The sequence below is a fragment of the Branchiostoma lanceolatum genome, chromosome 11 (genome assembly GCF_035083965.1).
Source record: "Branchiostoma lanceolatum isolate klBraLanc5 chromosome 11, klBraLanc5.hap2, whole genome shotgun sequence".
NCBI lineage: Eukaryota > Metazoa > Chordata > Leptocardii > Amphioxiformes > Branchiostomatidae > Branchiostoma > Branchiostoma lanceolatum.
This window is the reverse complement of record NC_089732.1, coordinates 1,886,486-1,908,383: the sequence shown is the minus strand read 5'-3', so window position 1 is coordinate 1,908,383 and position 21,898 is coordinate 1,886,486. Positions and strand designations below refer to the sequence as shown.

The following is a 21,898-nucleotide window of genomic DNA, read 5'->3' as shown; positions in this document are numbered from 1 at the left end:
TATAAATTTAAATCAGTTCAGCTGACATACCGCGATGCTGTTTGGATAACAGGCGCCATTTGTTGGAGGTCAAAGGTTAAAGAGTTTTGCCAGGTGAGTTGACGTGTGAGATATTTCGGACGGAGTTATACCCCCATTCCACTTGGACGGCGCTCTCACCGCGCTCTCACGGCGACCTCATTTTGGCCAGATCGCCGTGAGAGCGTCGACAGCGCGGCGAGAGCGCCATGCGCGCCGTCACCTCGGCGATGGTTTTGAACATGCTCAAAACCTTCGCCGTGAGAGCGCAGAGGATGGCGATCAAAAAACGAGCGTCGAGAGAGCGCCCAGGGAGCGCGAAGCGAGCGCGGTGAGCGCCGTGAGAGCTCCGTGAGCGCCGTGAGAGCGTCCAAGGTGGGATCAAAGGGCCGCAGCGAGCGCTCAAGGATCGCAGCGAGCGCTCTATGAGGATTGAATGGTTTTAACTGTAGTTCAAACAACATGTGTTTCAAAATTCTGTGATTTACGTTTCTATCATAACGTAGAATGATAAGATATATTTATTGTAAACAGTTTACATGACAGACAACACAGAAAAAAACAAGTTGAACATACATATATTACTTAAGACACACATTGAGTGACCGTGCAGCGACTAAAATTGAATCTGTTTTCCCCTTGACTTTATCATTCAAATATGATGCAAGAGGTAAAGGTATGACCGAGAAGACAACAAAGCACACAAAACTTAACAAAAATTCGTTCATTATCTCTGGAATTCGTTGAGTGATCTGTGAAATCTTTAAAAAGTTGCTGACATTTGACATTTTGGTCGCGCTGAGAGCGCGCAAGGGTCGCCGTAGAGATTCCACTTGAGCACGTTTTCCAGGAGTTCGGCGCTCTCACGGCGCTCTGGACCATTTTAGGTCGCAGCGAGAGCGCGATGACAGCGCCGTCCAAGTGGAATGGGGGTCTTACTAAATTCAGCTGCTTTTGTTTTCTATGAAAGCAATGGGGCTCAAGTATGTAGGTATGTACACTTTTGTTCCGTTTATGAACAATGCGGACAATCTGAGGTTCAGTGATGCTAGTAGTTACATCAAAAGCCGCAACTTTGACGTTTGTGTTCATTTTGCAAAGATCGTTATTGTCGCCTTCAGTCCCAATTATTAACATAGCATTCTTCACGTATCGTGTCTGTAGAATTTCATGACAGACCTGCGAATGAGATATTGCATGATATTTCATGATATAAGTTTGATATTAGTATGATGAAGCTGAAGCGGTGGAGGAAGTGTGGCGTTTCAGACAAGTCACTGAATAAAAAGACTCTTTTTACACAATCAAGTGTATGCATCTCATTATGTATAAGCAGCAATACCTGTGCTGCATTGCTATGTGAACCAGTCAGAATTGCCTTGAAGAAGGTGACAGATGGTCACCGAAACGCCGGTGGAATAAATCCCTCGGTTGTGTAAAAAGAGTCATTTTATTCCGAGTTTGTTGTTGTCGCCCATGATGACGATCGTTCCCACCCTCCCCTGTTTCTGCAGTGCTGGTTGTCGGGTTTGTCCAGGAGAATCCTCGGCTTGGGCTGACACGGTTCAAGGGAGTTGCAGATTACAATTGTAAAAATATGAAAAACACAATACCGGTCTTTGTCGACTTAGTGACTATGTGTGTATTGTTTGCATATGAGTACAAAAGAATAAAGGATACTGTACTCTTACAAACTAAGAGTACTGTACGCATAGTTAACCAGGAAAGCATTGATATATTCAGCCTTAATTATGCCACCTGTGTTACAGATGACATCAACATAATTTATCCGAATGATGTTTTTGGTAGCCAGACCACAAGTGAAAGATACTTCCTCTGGAAGTAGTGTAAGTTATGTCATCATATGAAGACATACACTGTAGTGTGAGAAATTTGTTTGTCTGTCATCAATATGATAAACACTCATAACCTATTTTGATGTGTCTAGTCATTGCAGTCTTGTATACATACAACAAGTGTACAGCTTAAAAATCATGTGCTTTATTTAATTTTTTTTTATCTCCGTACTTAACCGTATTGTAAAAATAAGTCAGTGAGAGAATGTGGTATCTATATTCGTTGTCATTCTGATGTCATTGTCAGAAACCATTCAATGTCATGTGTAGCTGTTTACTTAAAGAATAATAAGTTAATTGCAAATTCATGCCCGAAGGCTAAATGCAGTGTACAAAATAGGTATAAAAGCTGCTAATCTAAATTATGCAATCTAGCTATGTGTGTATTGCTAAAAAAAAACCTTAAGATGTTGTAGCATGAAAATGTCAGAATCTATGAAATATCCAATGTTGCCTGTTGTAAGTTTTGTAATTATATCAGTGGTAGTGGTAAGACTAATATGCATACTTGTAGGATATTGTTTATATGTCAAATTTGTCTCTGCAGCAAGAAACGAAGGACGAAAGTCAGCATATGTCTTCTTTTCTATACCAAACGTTTTGAATAAAGAATATTTTTCAATGATCTGTTTCTCTGTTTCCGTCTTGTCTTTTCTTTCTCACATCAGATACTGGACCTCCAGGGCTTGTCGATTTTTGAATTGGTTGATGTCTGGGCGAATCCTGGAAGTTTACTAATTTGGCAATTAGTATATTCAGATTAATTACACTCACCTGTGTTACAGGTGGACATGAACATAATTTACCCAAATGGCCCTTTTGGTGTCCAGACCACAAGTGAAAGACGCGCCCTGTAGAAGTACTTTAAAGATTTGCGGGGGTGTAGGTGGGGTTGGGGCATAAAAGGTCGCGAATAACGATATTAGGATTTGCATACAATATTAAACCTTGTATTGAGGGTAGGGCTAGAAGAGTTTGGGAAATTGCGGGAAAGTAAACTTATAATGACAGATTTTTGTGATTGTTTGGTATCCTTCTCCCATAATGTGACATCGTGTTACGTGCCGTCTTGCGACACAGCCTGGCGTAGCCAGACCGGCCTTAAGGGCACCGCGGAGGGCCCTAGTTTTTTTGAGACACTAAGTTCCCAGACAGAGAACTAGTGATCTCCTAAGCCATAGGACAGCTCAGCTCAGCTCAGACGTCCAAGGCTCGCACATGCCCGCCCACTTGGGCTGACATCTTCTCCCGAAACCGGGAGGTTGTCATTCCCTTGCTTTTCAAGCAAGGAACGACATAACTTCAAAACCATGTTGCCGAAAGCCCAGAGTAGCTCCGGACAACTTTTACTTGTGGTCCAAGAACTGAAGGAAAATATCGATTTCGGCTCATTCACGTAGTTTTATCTTCATATCGTTGGTCCTCCGTAAAGTATACAGTTCCCCGCTATTGTCATAATATCTCTTTAGGTACAAACAACTATAGTTGGTGTCTTTTTCACATATTTTGTTTTTTTCTGGAGCACAATCAAAAAGCAACTTTGGAAAAATATGATAATATGCCAATACACCTTAATGACATGGCCTTAGCTAAGCCCACCTGTGGGTTTCAGGTGGATGAATAGACTTTAGGTGAATTGATTAATTTGTTTTGGTTCTGGAATACTGTTTTTCTTAATTATTCTTAACACCTCAAAGTGTCCACTCTTCCTCTACATGGTATACAATAAACAAACTTCTTAATTAAGTTCAAGCTACTAGTTTAAAGTTTCTTAATGGCCATTGGAGGCATTGTGCATTTTTCTAGTCTGTACAAAACCGACTACGCCGGCTTTAGGGATCATATTTGCCAGGGTTTCATTTGCGGGCGAAATGTGATCTTCACCGTGGACTGACTTTATTGGCTAATTATTCCTTTGTCTGTCGAATTCTACGATCCATACGCCCGTAGGAGGGCCTGATGGAGACTGGCATTTTTCAACTTCTCCAAAGAACGTCATGAATTGGAATTCCTTCTGTACATGTGTATCGCCTCCTGTCAGTCTGGAGTGGTATTGCAGCTTACTCACATTGCTAGTAGTAGTAGTAGCACGCACAAACTACATCCTGTATGCATTGTTAGCAGCCAATATCTAAAAATTGTCAAGATTTACCTTAACGGAGGGCAACTGTTTTAACTTTTAAAGACCCCCCCCTTTCCTTATCTATCCATTTCTCCTTGAATTGTGCAATTTCCAAGTAATCTACAAGACTCAGGAAAATAGGTCAAAGACACAGAAAAGTTACCTAAACAATCTTTATTGGCCAACTCTAACACATAACAATTCCTTTGAAAAATACAATTCTCCTATATTGCAAGGCAGCCATAGTTTCTCTTGCACACAGCGTCGCATTGCAGAAACCGCCATGAGGCAATGACCAGCATAGGACCCACCAGTCCCCATGTCTAACACATTAGCAGTACAATTAATATCATAACATGGTAAACAACAGCTGGCTAGCCAGGGCCGAACAAAATATAGTTATCTCCTGAGGTCCGGCCCTGGCCGTTGCGAGTAACGACAATAAATCACACGTACGGTAATAAGATTCTTACGAGGTAAAAAGTTCTGCCCTAACGGCGACAGCGCTGCGAACAATTCTGCTGCACAAGAATCAAGAGCTAAGGTTGCTAACACCGAATCAGCGGCTGTCAAGTTTTCAACTGAAAAGCGTGTCTAAGGCAACCACTGATGCCACAAAAATGTAACAATTAAATTGTTTCGACTCTGGGTTAATATTTCAAATGCACAAGTAAAAGTACCAAACCCGTCTACCTTCCCATACCTTAGTTTCCAAGACGCCCTGTTAGTTATACAATGAAGCAAACCCTGCTCCTAAAAATAGACGTACAAAATTACTTTCCTTTCGTTAAGTCTGCACTACGGAATGCTCAACATCCAAAAATCGTTCGGCTTAATTTCTCCCCTTGTTACAATTGTGTACAACTCTTGGTTTCAAGGCACAATCAGTCTGTAAAAATATCATTCTCCTTAGTTCAACAAGCTCTACAACAATTATCATACCCTTCTTGAACTCTCTTTAACGGCCATTGCTCACAAGTTCTGCGTTCTGAATAACATTTCATTACTGTTCTACTTGCTGCTAGTTTCTTTGGTTGATGCGTTTCTAAAGACGGCAGTACAATTATCAACAAACACCAGCTCGATGCTCTGCCTGAATAACTAATGATGTACAAGTCAACACGAAGCTTAAGTACATTTAAACTGTTAAATAAAAAAGCCGACATTACCATTCAAACAGTTCCTGCTCAAAACAAAGTCAAGATTACATTCATTTTGAAGATCGGATTGAACCAAGATGTTTGACTGAAAAGCATCGGTTTCCTAAGGAGAATAATTTGAACACACAGAGAAAGCTGATAATATTCAGTCATACATTTGGCTATACCACTCCTTAACGTCAGAAGTTAAAAGCTTGGGAATTATAATGATTAATTTTCTACCAACACAGACTGACTTCCAGATAAACACTAAGTGATTCTTGTCTGGCATTTTTGTTATACTAGTCTTGTACAAAAAAAGCATTTTACACTGCAGTAGTTTGGTATTATAGCTTACTGTATATACTGTGCGCTGCAAGCCTGATTAAGTTTTGCATATTTCTGTATATATTCTGTTGATTGTGTAACATTACTTAGTTGTTGGATCTATTTTAAAGTCTTACATGCCAGTCTCACATAGCTAAAACCTTGTATGCCATGTTTACTTATTTCTTTGTTCACATGAAAATGTTACTTTTTACAAGAACCTAGTACTACATTGAATGGCAGTAATTGGAATGGTAGTGTTTCTGCAACTTGTCATTACACTAAACTTTTCTTAACTTTTTCCCTGTTGCCTAACCCTGCAACCAACATAGACTTGGTAATAAAAAGGCTACCTCTGTAGTGCCGGGTCAAATTTACACACTGGCAGGAATATAAGCTGGTTGGAATGTCATTTACTGAAATATCATCTACATAACAAAATCAGGTGCAGAATCAGGAGATTGGAATGTTACAATGATTTAACCCTCATTATACTGACTCTTCTGTAAACAAATACTGATTCGAAGCACAGATGCACCACTAGCAGGATAAAGGTTAAATCTTTACTTTTTGCCAACTTAGTGTAAAAGCAAGGGTGAGGCCAAAACATTAACACTTCTGTGGGATTAAGATCTTGATCTGACATCAGGAAAAATATATGCATAACAATGACCTGGTTCTGTGTGTCAACCTGTAATGTTTCTAGCATGAACAAATTTCTCAACAGTCAGATTACAGCCACGGTTATACCCTGGTAGAAAGATAGCGTCACCATGAATGCTAAAACTCATGTTTTTTTCTTCAAAAACACCCTGGGTAGGACCCAATAACAATCTGGCCAATATCAAATAATACCCTGGGCAATATCAAATAACAACCTGGCCAATATCAAATGTTCAATAACACCCTGGATGACAATGTACAATATTTTCAGCCACATCCTGGGCATTATTGATTCAGAAGTTTTTTTTTATAACACTCTGGGTAACACTTCAGTAATGACCAGGGTATTATTCAATAGCGCCCTGCAAAATACTCACAAATACCCTGGGTATATGGAATGAAACTCTGAGCTACGGTTCAATAATACCCTACGTTGCAGACTATAACACCCTGCTATGAGCCGCTGTGTTTATCTGTTGTTGTTGTTTGTTTGTTTATCTGCCTGCGCTGTACCCGGGGAACAGCAGGTTGAGGATGGCCTGTAGCTGCTTGTTGGTCGCCATGCTGTACCCTTTCCCAAGGTCGTGTCGGCAGGCCGGACAGCAGTACACCTCCGCACGGAACGACCTCTGCAGGCACGCCTGAAGGTCAAACACAGAGGCAAGGTCAAACATGAAGTCAAGGTCAAATATGGGTCACGGCAAGGTCAAACATCGCATGAAGGTAAAATTATGATAACGAGTCAGGTATAGAAGCAGACAATCACTCCAAGTTGAGCATTCAATCCCAATAAAATGTACACTGATTAGCAGGCAAAGGATATTTCAAGATACCCTATGTCTAAGAGTCTTACCTTGCAGACGTTGTGCCCACACTCGGTGGAGACGGGCTGGAACACCAGCTCCTGACAGCAGATGCACAGGAACGTCTCCTCCACCTTGGGCAGGAAGGAGTCCCCGCCCTTCGCCGCTTTAAGGGCCTCCTCCCACAGCTTCTTATTCTCCTCGTCCTCCTTAAGCATCTTCTGCACCTCCGCCGAGACCTCCCGCAGAGCCCCGCCCTTCTTCTTACTGGGCGTGCCCTCGTCTGTGGGGAGAGAGATATTTGTTTATCTAACGTCCCATAGTAAAACCAACGAGAAACATCCCAAAGTTCACATATTCTTGTGCTTACAGTGCTTCACTGGAAAACGATGACTAGACACTGAGCCACCCGAAATAAATAAATAGATAAATAGACGATTTACTGTAAATTTATGTATCTTCTCTACAGTTTAATTAAGAGCATTAACTTAAGATTGATATTCTTCAAATCTGGGGGGGAGACATTCTGTATCTTTCTTAAATTGTTCTTCAAGGTGTGACTGAAGCTTACCGTCTGAGCCCCTTTTCCTCTTGCCCTTCCCCTTGGCAGGAGTCGCTCCCTCCTTCTCCTTCTCCTTGGCAGCCTGAGCCTCCAGGTAGCCATCAGGGTACTGAAGGTAAGGTAAAAGGTAAAGCAGTCATCCTCAAGTGAGGTGAAGCGTAATGCTTTTTCAAGTAGCTAGTGGTAGTGCAATGCGGCTTCGCCACGGCTCGCGTTTTTGGCCAAGCACACCGGGTCACCCCTACTCTTCTCGATAAGTGTGTTGGGTTCTTTTACGTGCAGAGGTTTGACGCTTGAGGCTTACGCCCAAAGCTCCCTCATACACGGGACCACCGGCTTTACGTCACCATCCGAAATGACGAATGCAATCCCTTACAACATGTCCGAGCTCGAGTCGACCACTGAGGTTCGAACGCGGGCCCTTTGGAAACATACAAACAACATGGCATAAAAATTTAATCAAAGCTGCCTAAGAAATCTCACAGCTTTTGCTAATATGTTTGTATCACATAACCATTAACTGGCTTACAGTGTTACACGCCAGTTCTATGCAGGAATTGAAAGATTTGAGCCATTCTGAGTATAATGCACTGCCCAGTGGTTAGTGACCCTTAACAAGAAGGGAGTTCGAATCCAGCCTGTGTCGCTCACCCGACATGCACACTTCTGGAAAGGGTCGCAGTCCTTAGGACGGCCCACTGTTCACTGAGCTTGTTGAAAAGGGCTAGGGGAATTTCCCCGGTACAATGAACCTGTAAATACTGTACATAGTGTCTGTCTTCTCTGTCAGGACCAGTGGAAGATTAGCTCATCTGTTCATTGGGTCCATTTGAAGTGGTTTGAAATCACTCTCATTGTTCAGTGTGATGGGTTCTTTAACATCTCCTTGAACAACTGATCAACAGTCTTAAGTAGCCCGTGTTACCTGCATGGTGAGTCCGAGTTTCTTGGCGGTCTTCTGTCCCTCCTTGGTCCAGGGCGCGGCCTCTGGGTCGTCACGGCGAAGCTTGTAGCGCCAGACCAGGAAACCCGACTTCCCCTTCGCTGGCCAGTACTTCACTATCTGTGGGGTATGAAACAGGAGATTTCGGGTTTAGGGTTTACTAAGAGTTAAGAAGTGTATGTTCACAGATGTCATTTTAACAATGCTGCTAGGGAGTTTGGGCTATCATGTAATGGTTAAAAATCCTTAAAAATTCCCTAGTCTAGATCTTTTCCAAACTGAAATAACATGTTCCTGTGGCCAAGGCCTTATATCAAATCCACACCAAATCACTCTGTAACATTTGAATAATCCTCAGTCTGAACAAATTTCAAACCAAGAAACATTAAAAAAAACTTTCTTCATGAAGGCAAACATGAAAGAGCATTAATGAAATCATGTCACTGTCCATACCTTATAGATGCCGTCGTATCTGTTTCCGTCCTCGGGGGCGTACTTGGAGTGTTTGCGGCCCTTGCAGTTCCGCAGCACCCTGACAGGCTTGCCCTCCTGCCACCGGTCCTTGCTGTCCGCACCCTTCTTAGTGTCCAACGGGGCCGCACAGTTACGGGCGAGGGCACTGGGAAGGGAAAGGAAATAAAACTTTTTAATCTAAATCTGTCTTGGACTGAAAATAATTTGTGTTTTTTTCCATTTAATTGTGTGATACAATAATACAGCACACTACCAATTACAAACTGTATCATTCCTAATTGTTGATAAAATACTTAACTGTTAAGCATTTTGAACAAATTGCTAAATTTACATCCCCAGTTAGTTGCCACAATTTATCAAGGGAACAGTGCCCCCTGCTGTCTACATGTAGTACTGCAAGACCTCCATCCTCTCCAGAAATAGATGTACACTGAACTACATCAGCAAACTGCAATCACAAACTATATGCACATAATCTCTCTATTTCCTACTTTATCAGAAACTGCACATTCTAGATCCCAGCAATGGACTACAGTGGCCATGCGCTGCTAAAAGGAACAGTGCCCCCTGCTGTCTACATGTGGTACTGCAAGAGCCACTCACAGGTTCATCTTGGTGAGTTTCTGGTCACATGACTGCTCAGCTGTGCGCTTGTTCCCTGAGAGGTCGCGACCTCCGCTGCCCGTGTACAGGAATTCCTCCCCATCATCCTTTGGGGCAAAAAAAATGTTTTAAGAATATCTAATTACTACAATGTATCTCCTGAAGACTAACTGCAAGTCAGGTTAAGGTAGAGGAAAATAAACTGATTTATCTTACATAATAACTTTACATTATTTATCAACCTTCTCCCAGCTCCCTAACCCCATAACCAATACAAGGTTGGTGCCAAAAGGCTACCTTAGCAAGCTGAAGCTGAAGGTTAACTCATGAACATGTCAGGCACTATATGATGTCATGGTCAAGTAGCTAGAAACACAATAATTTGATAAAAAAGCAAGCAGCTACTTTATACCAAAGCTGATCGTTTCCACCTGGTTTGACTTCTTTTTTCTGGATGCAGCGTCCTAATTAAAAGGGTATTTAGAGAGGGCATTTAATACTCGATTTACTCAAGCTGTAAACTAAGTATTCTACGTACTAAACAATCTTGATAATCTAAAGTGACCAATGTTTTCAGTTATCACTAACGACAAAAGCCACTTTCCCCCTTACCTTGTCATCCTCGGACCCCAAAGATTCTAAATTGGAAGTGTCATAAATTTTGTACAACTTCAGTTTTTCAAATGTATCTACATTCTCTTACATACAGGAGTTCAGTTCAGACAGGAACAGTAATTTTCCTGTTGCCATGGCGATGGCGTACTGACCTTGTCGTCCTCGTAGCCCCCGGCGAGCACGATGGAGTAGGCGCCCTCGGACTCCCTCCCGTGGATCCCAGACACGTGCGGGCGGTGCACGCCGGCCTCGCTCGCCTGGGGGGACAAACATTTTTTTTTAAACATATTCAATAACAGTTATTATGTGTTTTCAGTCTTACGTGCAGTCAACATAAAACAACTCAAAGCTCAAACTCCAACATGCATGTATTTAGAAAATTCCCCACTTGTTAACTTCTGTCTCAAAGTCATGTTTTAGTCATGCTTATGGGATCCTACATCTTCCTCTTTACAGTGTAGTACATAATTTCAGATAGCTTCTTCTGTTTCCATTAATTAAAACTGTATATCCAAACACCTATCCTAAAAAAACATGTAATTTTCTCTTACAGTTGATAACTGGACTGCATGAGAAGAAGTTTAGCAAAGTTTTCCCCATTTCGAAACTAGACTGTGTGGTGCTATTTATGGACTTCAGTATTGTCTGCCCTAAAAATTGGCAAAAATAAATCTAAAACCTTTGGGACATAATAGTTATATTCCACCACCTCTTTAGTTTTAACTATGCAGCACCAACCACTGACCTGAACGCGGAATTTCCACATGGTTCCCACGGGCACCCCCGGGATGGGTCCAAAGTGGTTCGGGGGGACCAGGTTACACACCTTCGTCCTGCCGACACACGCCATGCCCTGGATGGAGGGGGTTGTCATGTTAAAGGCTAAATCTTGTCTTATAGTACATTTGTTTCTTATACAATAGTGGCACTTTCTTAAGGTATGACAATATATGAACCAAAACACTTTTCCCACAAGTTTATTAGCAACACCAAAATGTATGTTAGTTTGCTATCAATTTCTTTATAAACATGTCAGTACATGTAAATGCCACATGGACCACTTTTCGACTCTTCAATTTCAATAATGAAGATTATGACTCAACACTTAAAGAAGCAAGGCAAATATTTTCTCTCTGGTGTTCCTGTAACACAGTCTAGAGAATCACCACACCTTCCCCCAGTCCCGTGTGCTGGTGCCTTTAGCGGACGCCATCTTGGATTTCTTCTTACTCTCCTTCAGCTTCTCCCCCACCCTGACGATCTCTGACGTGTCATTACGGCACAAGGGGCAGTACCTAGGGGGAATAGGTGCATGAAAACACAAGTTGGTACTAAAAACCATTCAAGCTTGATTGAATTAAAGAAATGACAATAACACACATGTTAACTTATTGGTGGAGAAAACAGGAGACTGCATTAATGATTCCTGCCCCTCCACTTCACTTCACTTTGTCCTTGTTGAAAAGCGGCCATGTGGCCGAACAAGCACTTCGAAGAAAAATAAAGGCTTTGACTTGACATGACAGACTCTGGCACACAAAAGTTGATACACACACAAGCACACATATTCACACATGCATGTACACACAAACACATGCACATAAAGCACAGAGCCACTCACACATGATCATCTTCACACACGCGCACATGAGTGCGCACAGACACAGACACACACACACAGAAACAGTTCCCTTACCATTCATCATCATCAGGCAGCACCTCCATGGGCGGAGTGAGGCAGTACATGTGGAATGCGGAGTCACACTCGTCACACAGCAGCTGCTTGTCTGGGTCGTCCTTCCCCCCACAGACATGGCAGTTGCAGTGCTTACACTTCTTGTTGACGTCGTCTAAGCAGTGCATGCACTCCGGGGTCTTCTTACCTAGAAATAAATTTTAGTTAAACTTAAAGGTAGGGGTGGATACCGGTTCGCTGGACCTGATTGGGACCTTTATAACATCCAAGAACCGACTCCAAAAAACCTGAAAGCCAAAACCTGAGTCCAAAAAAACCTGAACAAAGTACAAATAATTTTTCTATTTTGTTTGATAAAAAGCTTTTTGAGTCTCCCCTCTGACAAAAAAGGCATTTTAAATAAGTGCAACATGCAAATATCAAACACTGGTTTGTCTTGAAAGTCTTCTCACCAAGAAGCTTTTTATAGTTGTGCGTGTCAGTATTTATTCTCTAAGCTTAATATTGGTCTAACAAAACAAAACATCAACTGGACAGGATCAGGTCCAGGTTCAGGTCCGGACCTGAACCTAAATCTCTGGACCTAAACTTGGACTTGGACCTTATTAAGCTGAACCGGTATCCACCCCTAGTTATAGGTATAGGTTTCTCTCACCTGTCTTGAATGTACTTCAACTAATGGTTGATTTTCAATAAGGACAAAAGCATGCTTGATAAATTGTGCTAGACACAAGCATATTAGCATTACATGGCATCTATAATGTCAACACTTCCAGTGAGCTATGAGGTATCATTTTTATGAAACAAAGATGAAAATTTGAGTCAGGCCGAGACAAAGTGTTTTTCTGTGCTAAAAAAACCTGTGTGTATTCTTCCATGTTTATACTAGAAAGAACCTCAAGCTGGCCAGGTGTTTTCTTGAATGTTTAAGAACGAAACAAAGAAGTGTCCTTACGCCTGAGGTCGTCCATGTCCTCGCCGTTGACCTGGTTGATGTTGACATTGGGACACTCGCCCGGCTTCTCGATCTTAAAGATCTCCTCGCTGAAGACCACTCGACAGTCCTCAATGGAGTCACCTCTCGAGCTGTGGACAGGCGACAGAGGGTTAACTCATCTCTAAGGGAGTTAATATTTTTTAAGGTTTGCTTCTTTCATTTGTCTGTTAACTTGTGATATCTACAAGAATATACATAACAAAAATCTTCTTTTTCTATTTCTAGAGAAAACTACTTTCCATACATTTGCCATGTGACTTGTCCATTGTCAAAATTCGAGACTCATACCAGTTACAAGTCTGAGAAAGTAAAACAAAACTCACCCCAACAGAATTCTGCCTAGCAGTTCTTTGTTGGTTCTCTTGGACTTCTATAGGGATGAATTGGGAAGATTACATCATCACTGTCAAAATCTTACCATAAAATCTTTTTCTGTAATTCATTCAGGCATTTTTACGGATAATGATTGTGGAGTGCAAAGAAAAGGTAAAAATTCTTTTTAAAGTTCAAAGTTTAAAGATCAATGTCCTGACCTTAGCGATGACCTCTATGTCGTACCAGTACCCCCGCTCCTTGGGGTCGTCAGGGTTATAGTTCGCCATAACCAGCATGCCCTCCTGCACATCCTCAAACGGGATTACGGTCCGCGCTCGCGGTCTGATGTCCATGCTCCGTAGCTGCACGATTTCGTCTTCATAGCTGGGAGGACGGCAACATCGGTTCCAGGGGGAAATGGGCACATGTTGGAAAAAATTTTCTTTAAACTGAGAAGTTATTTTGATATTTCCTTAGTGCATAATGTCATGTGAGCGAAATACTGCCTTTCTATTTATATCATTAACATATACATTGAGAGGAGGCAACAAAATCCTTTTTAGATTCCGCAGATTGGAATATCTGGAGCAAATAACACTAGCCTTCGTTGGCATTATACGGCCAACTCTAGAATATGCATGCCCTGTGTGGCACCCAGGTATCACTAATGCCCAATCCCGAGCCATTGAGAGTGTACAAAGAAAAGCCGGCCGAATCATTCTCGGCCCCAACTTTGTAGATATAGCATGTCACTGAATCAATTGTCATTACCATCTCTACGCAACAGACGACATGAGCTATGTGCTAAGTTTGCTACTTCCTTGTTAAACTAGAAAGATGTTTGCTAATTGGTTACCTCCAAACTGTGTGAGTCTCCATGGCAAGAACCTTAGGTCTAAACACTAGATAACGCAGTTCAAATGTAGGACCGCTAGATATCGTAAGACTTCACTACCTTACCTGGTCGACCTACTCAATGACAAAGTGTTGGCGCCGCAAAAAAGCACGTAAACGAGTACGCATATATTTTAAATTGAGTATTGTAAGTATGAAATGTTTATAGTATGTATCTTTAATGCTTTTAGACTATTTTTATATGTAAATCATACTTCACTTCAGCCAATGTAGGCTGATATGTATGCTTTGTCTTGGGACGTAAATAAACCATTCATTCATTCATTCAAATGACAGAAACCTCTCCATCAATCTGTCGAGCTATGACAGACAGGTTTGACAAGCTGCTACAATCTTTGAAGCAATGTTACCCTTCATCCAACATTACAGTCCCGAATAAAAAGACTCTTTGTTACACAACCTAGAGATCTATTCCACCGACGTTTCGGTGACCATCTGTCACCTTCTTCAAGGCAATTCTGACTGGTTCACATAGCAATGCAGCACAGGTGTCGCTGCTTATACATAATAATGAGATGCATTCCCAAACACAAAGTATTTACATATGTACAATCACGGGATGACATCACTATGCAAAACGTCGGTGGAATAAATCTCTTGGTTGTGTAAATAAAAGAGATTTTTATTCAGTGACTTACCAACCTGATGAAACTATTCACGGATGTACATTTCAGTCCCTTCTGTATTTTGTTGCCTCCCTCTTTTAAAGCTTTCCTGTGCAACAATCAAACCATACTTCCAGAAATTGTACTCACTCTTCAAACTTGACATGATACACCAGCCCCTCCTCCTCTGCGCCAGAACTACTCGCACATCCGTTTCTGTTCTGAAGCACGTGTTCCGCCGTTGCTCCGTTAGGAAGCCCGTCCACCTCCATACCTTCACTGTCCTTTCCCGAAGAGGTAGCTTCAACATCCGCAGACTCTCCCGATCCGTTTCTTCCCTCGCCTTCCTGTGAGGTAGTTTTAACGTTGTCGTCGCCCTTCCCTGATTGCGCGGCCGGGGTCGGTGAGGTATCCGCAGAGTTTGAGGACTCTTCTCCGTCCTCTGTAAGTCTTGAGTCTGAGGTACCGTTTAACCGAGAGTTTGAGCTGCCGAGAGCGGAAGTGTCTGTGGTTGTAGCAGCGGCAGCGTGGTCTTTGGACTCGCCTGTTCCCTGAGAATTGTCTTTGTTGTCGGTGGAGACGTCGTCGGTCTCGGATGCCTGCGTAATTTTCAGGATCGTGGCCTCGAACCAGGCGCCGATCCGCAAGTCTCTGGCATCAACTAAGTCTCCTACCTGCAAAATGAGCCATGAAACATGTGTCACAACTTGAGTAAAGATCCCAGTCATTTGCAACTGTCTTGCAATGCTTAATCAATTAAGAGTCACTTTTCTTTTAGCCTACTGTTCCAGCCATGGCCAATTTCTTTTTTCGTTTCAAGTCATCCTCAATTGAGGTGAAGCATGATGAGGTGAACCAATACTTGAACAAAAATGTGGCTTATTCTGTATGAGCAAAACATGGCTCACTCCACAAGACACCTACTAAAATCAAAGAAACAGGACTTTCTAATATTCTTTCTTAAAACTAGTTGCTGAGCAGCGTTGTCAAACACAGCTAGATTTGCATGACATGCCATATCCCATTTATCATGTTTGCAAGTTTGTAACAATTCTGCTGTTCGCAGTGTTAGAACATCCCTTACCGCATAGAGTCCTTTGATTTGTTCTGCCTGTCCGCTTGTGGAGGGGTCGGACAGTCCTGTGTCTGAATCCACATCACCATTGGTCATCTGGCAAAATAAACAACACAAATCAACAGCTGCTAAGATTATATGATTCACAGTATTTCTAGGCTCTAGCTGCATGTTACTTAAAAGTTAAAGTTTGGAAAGGAAGTGAAGAGTCTTTAACAAATTTTACAGTTACCTTAAGACAACACAGTATACGTACTCATGGATGGATCGTCAATGTTCTTTGAAATCTATAACAAGTCCCTGAATTACACACAAAACTCACTTCTTCGTCCCTTATACATGTACTTTTCCCATCATATCTGACGACAACGACAAAAAAAGATTTTTTCAAATTTGCGAACTAATAAAGCCATTCCCTACCGGCGTGTCAGAGGGGGTCGATGGCTCCAGCTCCTCCATTGGCTCCTCCTTGTCAGATGCGGTTTCCGTGGCGACGGAGCTGTCTGCTGATTGGTTCGTGGCGGCCGGCCTGACCAGCAGTTGGATGATCTCATTAAGGCCCACGCTGTAGTCAAACAGGGAGTGGCCATCCTCCAGCTCAGGGGGTAAACAAACAAACAACGACGTTAATAAACAAAGACAACGATAAACAAAAAAGAGATGGCAGACAGTACTGTAATTCTTGATTTGTTAGTGGTAACTTAATTCTAGCTACTTAAACGGTCACTAGTCAACTGATAAAGTTTCAGCATCTCAAATACTTGATCAGTAACATTTGAGACAGTGATGTTTGTTCCCACCGTTAAAATTAAATGCTGTGAACTACTCTCTTTCCAACCAACAGCTAAAATTACCAACCACAATATCAAAATAATGGATTCACAGTATCAAATTGGGGGTTGACACAATTCTGTCACATTGTGTTCATACAAGGGAGATATATTCATGTATGTAAAGTGGAAATATCACCTAAAAAAACTGCAGTATTTACAGTAATCCAGCCCTACAAAAGGAACACCTTACATGTACATCTCAAATTTCAAGAGCACCTATTCTATTGGCTTTCGGCCAGCAAATCTTGCTTGTCTTCTCTACAGCAATCATGTTACCATGGCAACTATGGCTGGCCTGTCAATCACAGGTCGGCTTGTGTTCAGTCGTACCAACCTACCTACCGCGTTAGCTGCATGCATAACTACACAAGGCTGGTGTATATAATGACTTTTGTCCCTCCCACATACATTGTACACTGATAGAAAATAGAAGCTCAAACTAGAAGCTGTCCTGATTTTATCTGTGATGTTCAGTTTGATTACGTTATCGGTGAAGACATCTATAGGTACTTTCAATCTAACAATTCTTTACCTTTACTGGAACATTTCTAATGTGCAAATGCTTGTGCTATCCTTAATCTTACTATAAACATTTAAAAAAGGGACTGCATTTGTCCTTTCAGATGTTGACATTAATCCGGCAACACCGTGTATGAGGGAGCTGTTTAACCTCTGCATGTAAAAGGACCTACACAAACACTGTGAGTCTGTAACACACTTATCGAAAACAGTAGGGGATGGCGAAAACATCCACCATGGCCATTGCAAGAATAGCCCTGAGATTTTTGGGATGTGGTTGCATTTCAATTCAAGCTTATGATAACAGTGAATAACAGTGTGACAGTCACAATACTTTTGCTGAGCTACATTTTGGCAACATCACAACAGTTCCACCAGCCTCCTCTGTAATTTGTACCATAGTGATTCATGATCAGGTCTGACTCTGAGTCATCTTGTTATATGTATCCATTCCCTGGTACAGTCAGGCACGACACATCCTCCACACAGCTTACTAGTTACTGAGCTCTCATGTTGGGCCAAACCAATTCAACGTCTGGTTTCTGTACTGTGATGCAGAACCACAGGGGTTTATCTAAATCAGGAAAGAGGGGCGCTGCGCCCTCTTGTTTCAGCCCAGCGCCCCCTTGTCGATTTTCAGATTTTTGCTTAATATCCAGCATACAGCCTTTACTCAGCAATGGATTCTACCATAAACACATACAATTCGGCCCCTCACCTGTGTGTGCTCCCTCTTATTCAATTTTTCTAGAAAAACCCCTGGAACCAGTAAGCGTCCTCTATCGTAATGCACCACTTCATCTGTTCAGGTAAAATTTTGGGCCCAATAGGTCTCTTAAAAAATAGTAGAAATTAATAGTCAGCTGGCCTGAGCTCGTAAACTGTATTCTCAGGGCATGTTATCTGTCTATTTGGCCAATTCCTGCTATTTTTCAATTTCAGCAACCTATTAAGCCTGGCAGAGGCTACATTATAAGCTCTGTATACAGTAGATTCATTCACTTTTGCGGAGTTTTATTTTTGCGGTAGCAGTGGAAGTTTTCGCAATGTTTTATGTTCACATTTGAAATACTGCAGCACAAAAGCAAATGTATGCAGTGAGAACATTTCACTGTTGAGAGGCACCATGAAAACTGTGAAAACAAAACACTGCAAATATTTCAAAATTTACAGTAAGTAAGTGCCAACAATACTACCTAGTCAAAGCCTAAGACTTCTCCAATAAACAACAATGAATCCAACTGGAGGGACTGTAATTGCTAAGTCTCGTGGAATAATCTACCAATCAAGGAATTGAGTTGTCAGGGTTTTATACATTATACTATGAGTGACTCAGAATGCAAGGGTCAGAATACCCTTTTCTGTAATTAAAAATAATTTAATATGTGATTTTTAGTATCAAGCCTTGCTGGGGACTAAAAGGTATGTAGGTTGCCTAAACTCTCTCAACCTGCAAAATAGCAAGTAGCAATTTTTTTCTACAATGCTGATACTTTTTCTTGTGCGAATTGTGGGTTGCAAGTGGATTTTTGACTCCAGGAATAAATGTTTTCACGACGTTTGCAGGTAGAAAGAACAGTTGTCGTCAAAGCGGATGGCATTTTGATACGTCTACAAACAAACTGCGCCTTGCGTCTTACTTCTGACTCGCCGGTTCTAGGAAAGGCCCCGGATGTGGTTACAACTTATCACCATGCTACAGAATGCCATTTGTAACCACACAAAAATACACAACTATATTTAGACTCTGGTTTAATCAGTTTACAATAATCAAACCTTGATTACGAGCCATCAGGACATACACTACTTTTTTTGGGTACACTCACTACACTGTGTTAAATTTTCTCCTCTAAAATGCTAAAATTAACTGCAATAAGAAGAAAGCAGTGTCGTTTGTTGTCGTTTATATCATACCCCAAATGGACCAAGGAGAGCTACAAGTCAGTGTCAACATCTCACACAACCTGGCTTAATCGGCTTACAATACAACACTTTTTTTTGGGGACACTCACTACACTGTGTGAAATTTTCTCCTAAAAAATGCTAAAATTGACTGCGATATTAAGAAGATAGCAGTGTCCTTTGTTGTCGTTTATATTAGACCCCCAAATGGACAAAAGGGAGCTACAAGTCGGTGTCAACATCTTACACAGCCACCTTGTTCCTCAGAGTTCTGATTTAAGGAACAGCTACTCCTACTTGACCTTGCCATGACCTGTGCAGTCCTTGAGCCTCCTGACTTGAGCCCTCCTTCCTGTTTTGCCCCTGATGATTATCAGACGACAAACTCTACAAACTCTACAAACACACTCGTGGAGGGCCTGAAAACAAGATGGCTGCCAGCACATTCCGACTAACACCGGCTCCGGGTTCCAAAAGATACGTCGACTTTGACCAAATTTTCCTAATGATGATGACATATCTGTAGACGCACACAAAGAGCTGGCAAACGTTTTACTGGATTAAGACAGCCCGACTTCGCCTTGTACATGACCTTTGGAACTAACTTTATTATGTAAGAGGTACCAGTATGGATTCAATGCTTGTTGTACATGTAAGTTTAGATTCCATTTCAACTACCTTGATACAAGCGATGTGTAATGCGTTAGAATAGTTTAGCTTTAACGAATGTAATTTACACACAATGACTGATGACAGTTAAAAGGTTCAGGAGAAAGTGTGAGGTGTACACGAGAAAGAGTGAGGCGTACACGAGAAAGAGTGAGGTGCACACGGTTTCACTGCGCAGGCCTGACCTAGTTATATGTAAACACCTCCAGGATGAAACGTTACCCAGGGTGTGACGCCATCTTTATGCAAATCGCTGTTTTTGTCCATGGGTACATCTTAAACTTGTTTTTCAGGTAGCTTGGCTCAATTGTTCGTGCCAACATCTCCACAAGCCACGGCAGAAGCTTGGTTGTTTTTCACGGATCGTTAAATAATCTTTGATTAGAATATTTACTTTTGAAATATTGCCAACGATGACGGTCACCGGTATTTCTGTTGGCAACAACCTGCCCCCCTTGCCCTCCTTACAGCAACGTTCGAGCTTGACAATTAGCGTCGCGTTTCAACGCCACTGCTCATGATAAAAACAATGACATAACACAGTCAGCTGATTTTTTAACGTTGCCAAATTAAGGCCACTCCCAAGTTTGTGTCAGAACTACGGAGTGCAGGAATGGAATGGAGTTTTTGTGTGTGTGCTGTGAAAGCGCATGAAGTGCATCTCTGCACAACATGTCGGCCGGCAAGCCTGCCTGCCAGCGAAGCCATCATTATGCTAATGACATGTTTGTACTAGGCTGCCATGCTGCCTGCCAGGGCTCTGCAGAAATGCAGGGGACGAACACAGAACGTCGCACGAACAATCACAACGTTTCCCCACCCTGTTAACGAACACGCTGCATGGTTATGGTTGCTGGTTTTACACCAGAGGAATATGTTACACTAAGCGAGAGGTACAGGCAAGCTTGCTGGCTTTGTCTGGGGAAACTGAGCTGCCATAAGGCAGGGCTTTCCCCTGAACAATGCTCTGTTGTGCCTTTTTCCCCCCAAAGTTTTAAACACATAAAGCCTGGGTTCCGATGTTGGGGAGTCGTGCGAAGTCATGTGACCGATGGCATACAAATCCAGCATTCCTGAGTGGCCAGGGCCAGTGGGCAGGAAGTAGCACTTTTCCTGTCTGATGTTTCCACTGGCTGCATTTTCACATCTCAAACATTGCTGCGTCACCAAATCCACCCTCAAAAGCGCTTGTCGATCTTCAATTAATGGCCGATTGCAAATTCTACACATAGGTGTAACTGCGTAGCACTTATTTCGACTGTAAAATCTTGGGAAAATTGGCCAAATAAATGATTATTTCGATATTTTTGGGGGGTTGTCACACTTTAGGAGACAAAATCTGAGCAAGACCACTTGCTCCCTGGGCACTTGAAATTTAATTCCTGGATGTCGTCAACCTCTCTACATTAAAATATTAAGAGAAATATACAGTAATCCACGATGACAGTTACCGATTTATGTTTCTATCTCCCCCAGGTTGCCTTGATACCGGCCCACAGGTGGGTATTTATGTAGGAACGTGGGTTTTATGCACCATCGAGACGAGGTCTATTGTTGCCCGGGCCCTTTTGCCTCGCCGCCCGCCGGTGTCAATGCACCGTGCCCGGGCTGACCCCGTGGGCACCCGGGGCGCAACAAAGGCCACTGCGGAACCATCCAGTGCACAAAGGCACCGTGCAAGGTAGAGGGCCCAATCCTAGATATACTGGCGCATTGAGGGTCTATATAACAGAAAAACAACGCCGTTTGTGAATGAATGAGGTCGGGCAAGTTTACCTGTTTGCCCCGGTAGAAGAGGCGTTGTCGGTCCGCCGGGGAGTCGTCGAAAACCTCCTCCACCCTCCCCCGTAACTCCTCGATCTTGGTCAGCTTCGACAGGCCGTCTATCTGTACCTGCCGCCGGCCGTCCATCGTCCGGACCTGGATCCACATTTTGGGCGAATTTGGGGCGAAAGTTTTGTAGCAGCGTGCTTGAGGAAGGGGCGAGCTGTGATGAAGAAGTGAACACAAACGGCTTTAAATATGATAATTTCACCCACGTGTGGGAATGGCGCGAACAAGCTCTCGCCAAATCTCGTTCGGAAAAAGACCAACATTTACAAAATACGACCCCGAAATAAGATAAAGAAATATAAGAAAACCCTCATGGATTCTATAGATATGCTTACTTCGTGTGGAAACAAACATCGACTGTAAATGTAAGAGAATATTTGGTGATGATCTGTAGTCTCGCGAGAGAAGGATGCA

General features: G+C 42.4%; 1 protein-coding gene across 1 annotated transcript; it reads right to left on the bottom strand.

Moving 5' to 3' along the window:
* Window positions 1-6,441: 6,441 nt before the first annotated feature.
* On the bottom strand, window positions 6,442-21,705 carry LOC136445412 (E3 ubiquitin-protein ligase UHRF1-like). Its single transcript, XM_066443412.1, has 17 exons — window positions 21,428-21,705; window positions 16,149-16,325; window positions 15,738-15,824; window positions 14,804-15,327; window positions 13,352-13,517; window positions 13,142-13,188; window positions 12,777-12,907; window positions 11,822-12,008; window positions 11,297-11,420; window positions 10,871-10,978; window positions 10,278-10,382; window positions 9,511-9,617; window positions 8,887-9,052; window positions 8,416-8,553; window positions 7,500-7,599; window positions 6,979-7,211; window positions 6,442-6,766 (listed from the first exon to the last, which is right to left on the bottom strand). The coding sequence occupies exons 1-17, from the start codon at window positions 21,581-21,583 to the stop codon at window positions 6,620-6,622; spliced, it is 2,703 nt and encodes a 900-aa protein (XP_066299509.1). The 5' UTR covers window positions 21,584-21,705; the 3' UTR covers window positions 6,442-6,619.
* Window positions 21,706-21,898: the final 193 nt, after the last annotated feature.

What these genes read in the sequence shown, in the direction of transcription:
- LOC136445412 (XM_066443412.1), bottom strand. Translation starts at nt 21,583, where the DNA reads ATGTGGATCCAGGTCCGGACGATGGACGGCCGGCGGCAGGTACAGATA. An exon ending in TGTGGAAATTCCGCGTTCAG is followed by an intron (nt 10,383 to 10,870) that starts GTCAGTGGTTGG and finishes TTGTCCCCCCAG; the next exon opens with GCGAGCGAGGCCGGCGTGCA. An exon ending in GGGGCTACGAGGACGACAAG is followed by an intron (nt 9,618 to 10,277) that starts GTCAGTACGCCA and finishes TTTGCCCCAAAG; the next exon opens with GATGATGGGGAGGAATTCCT.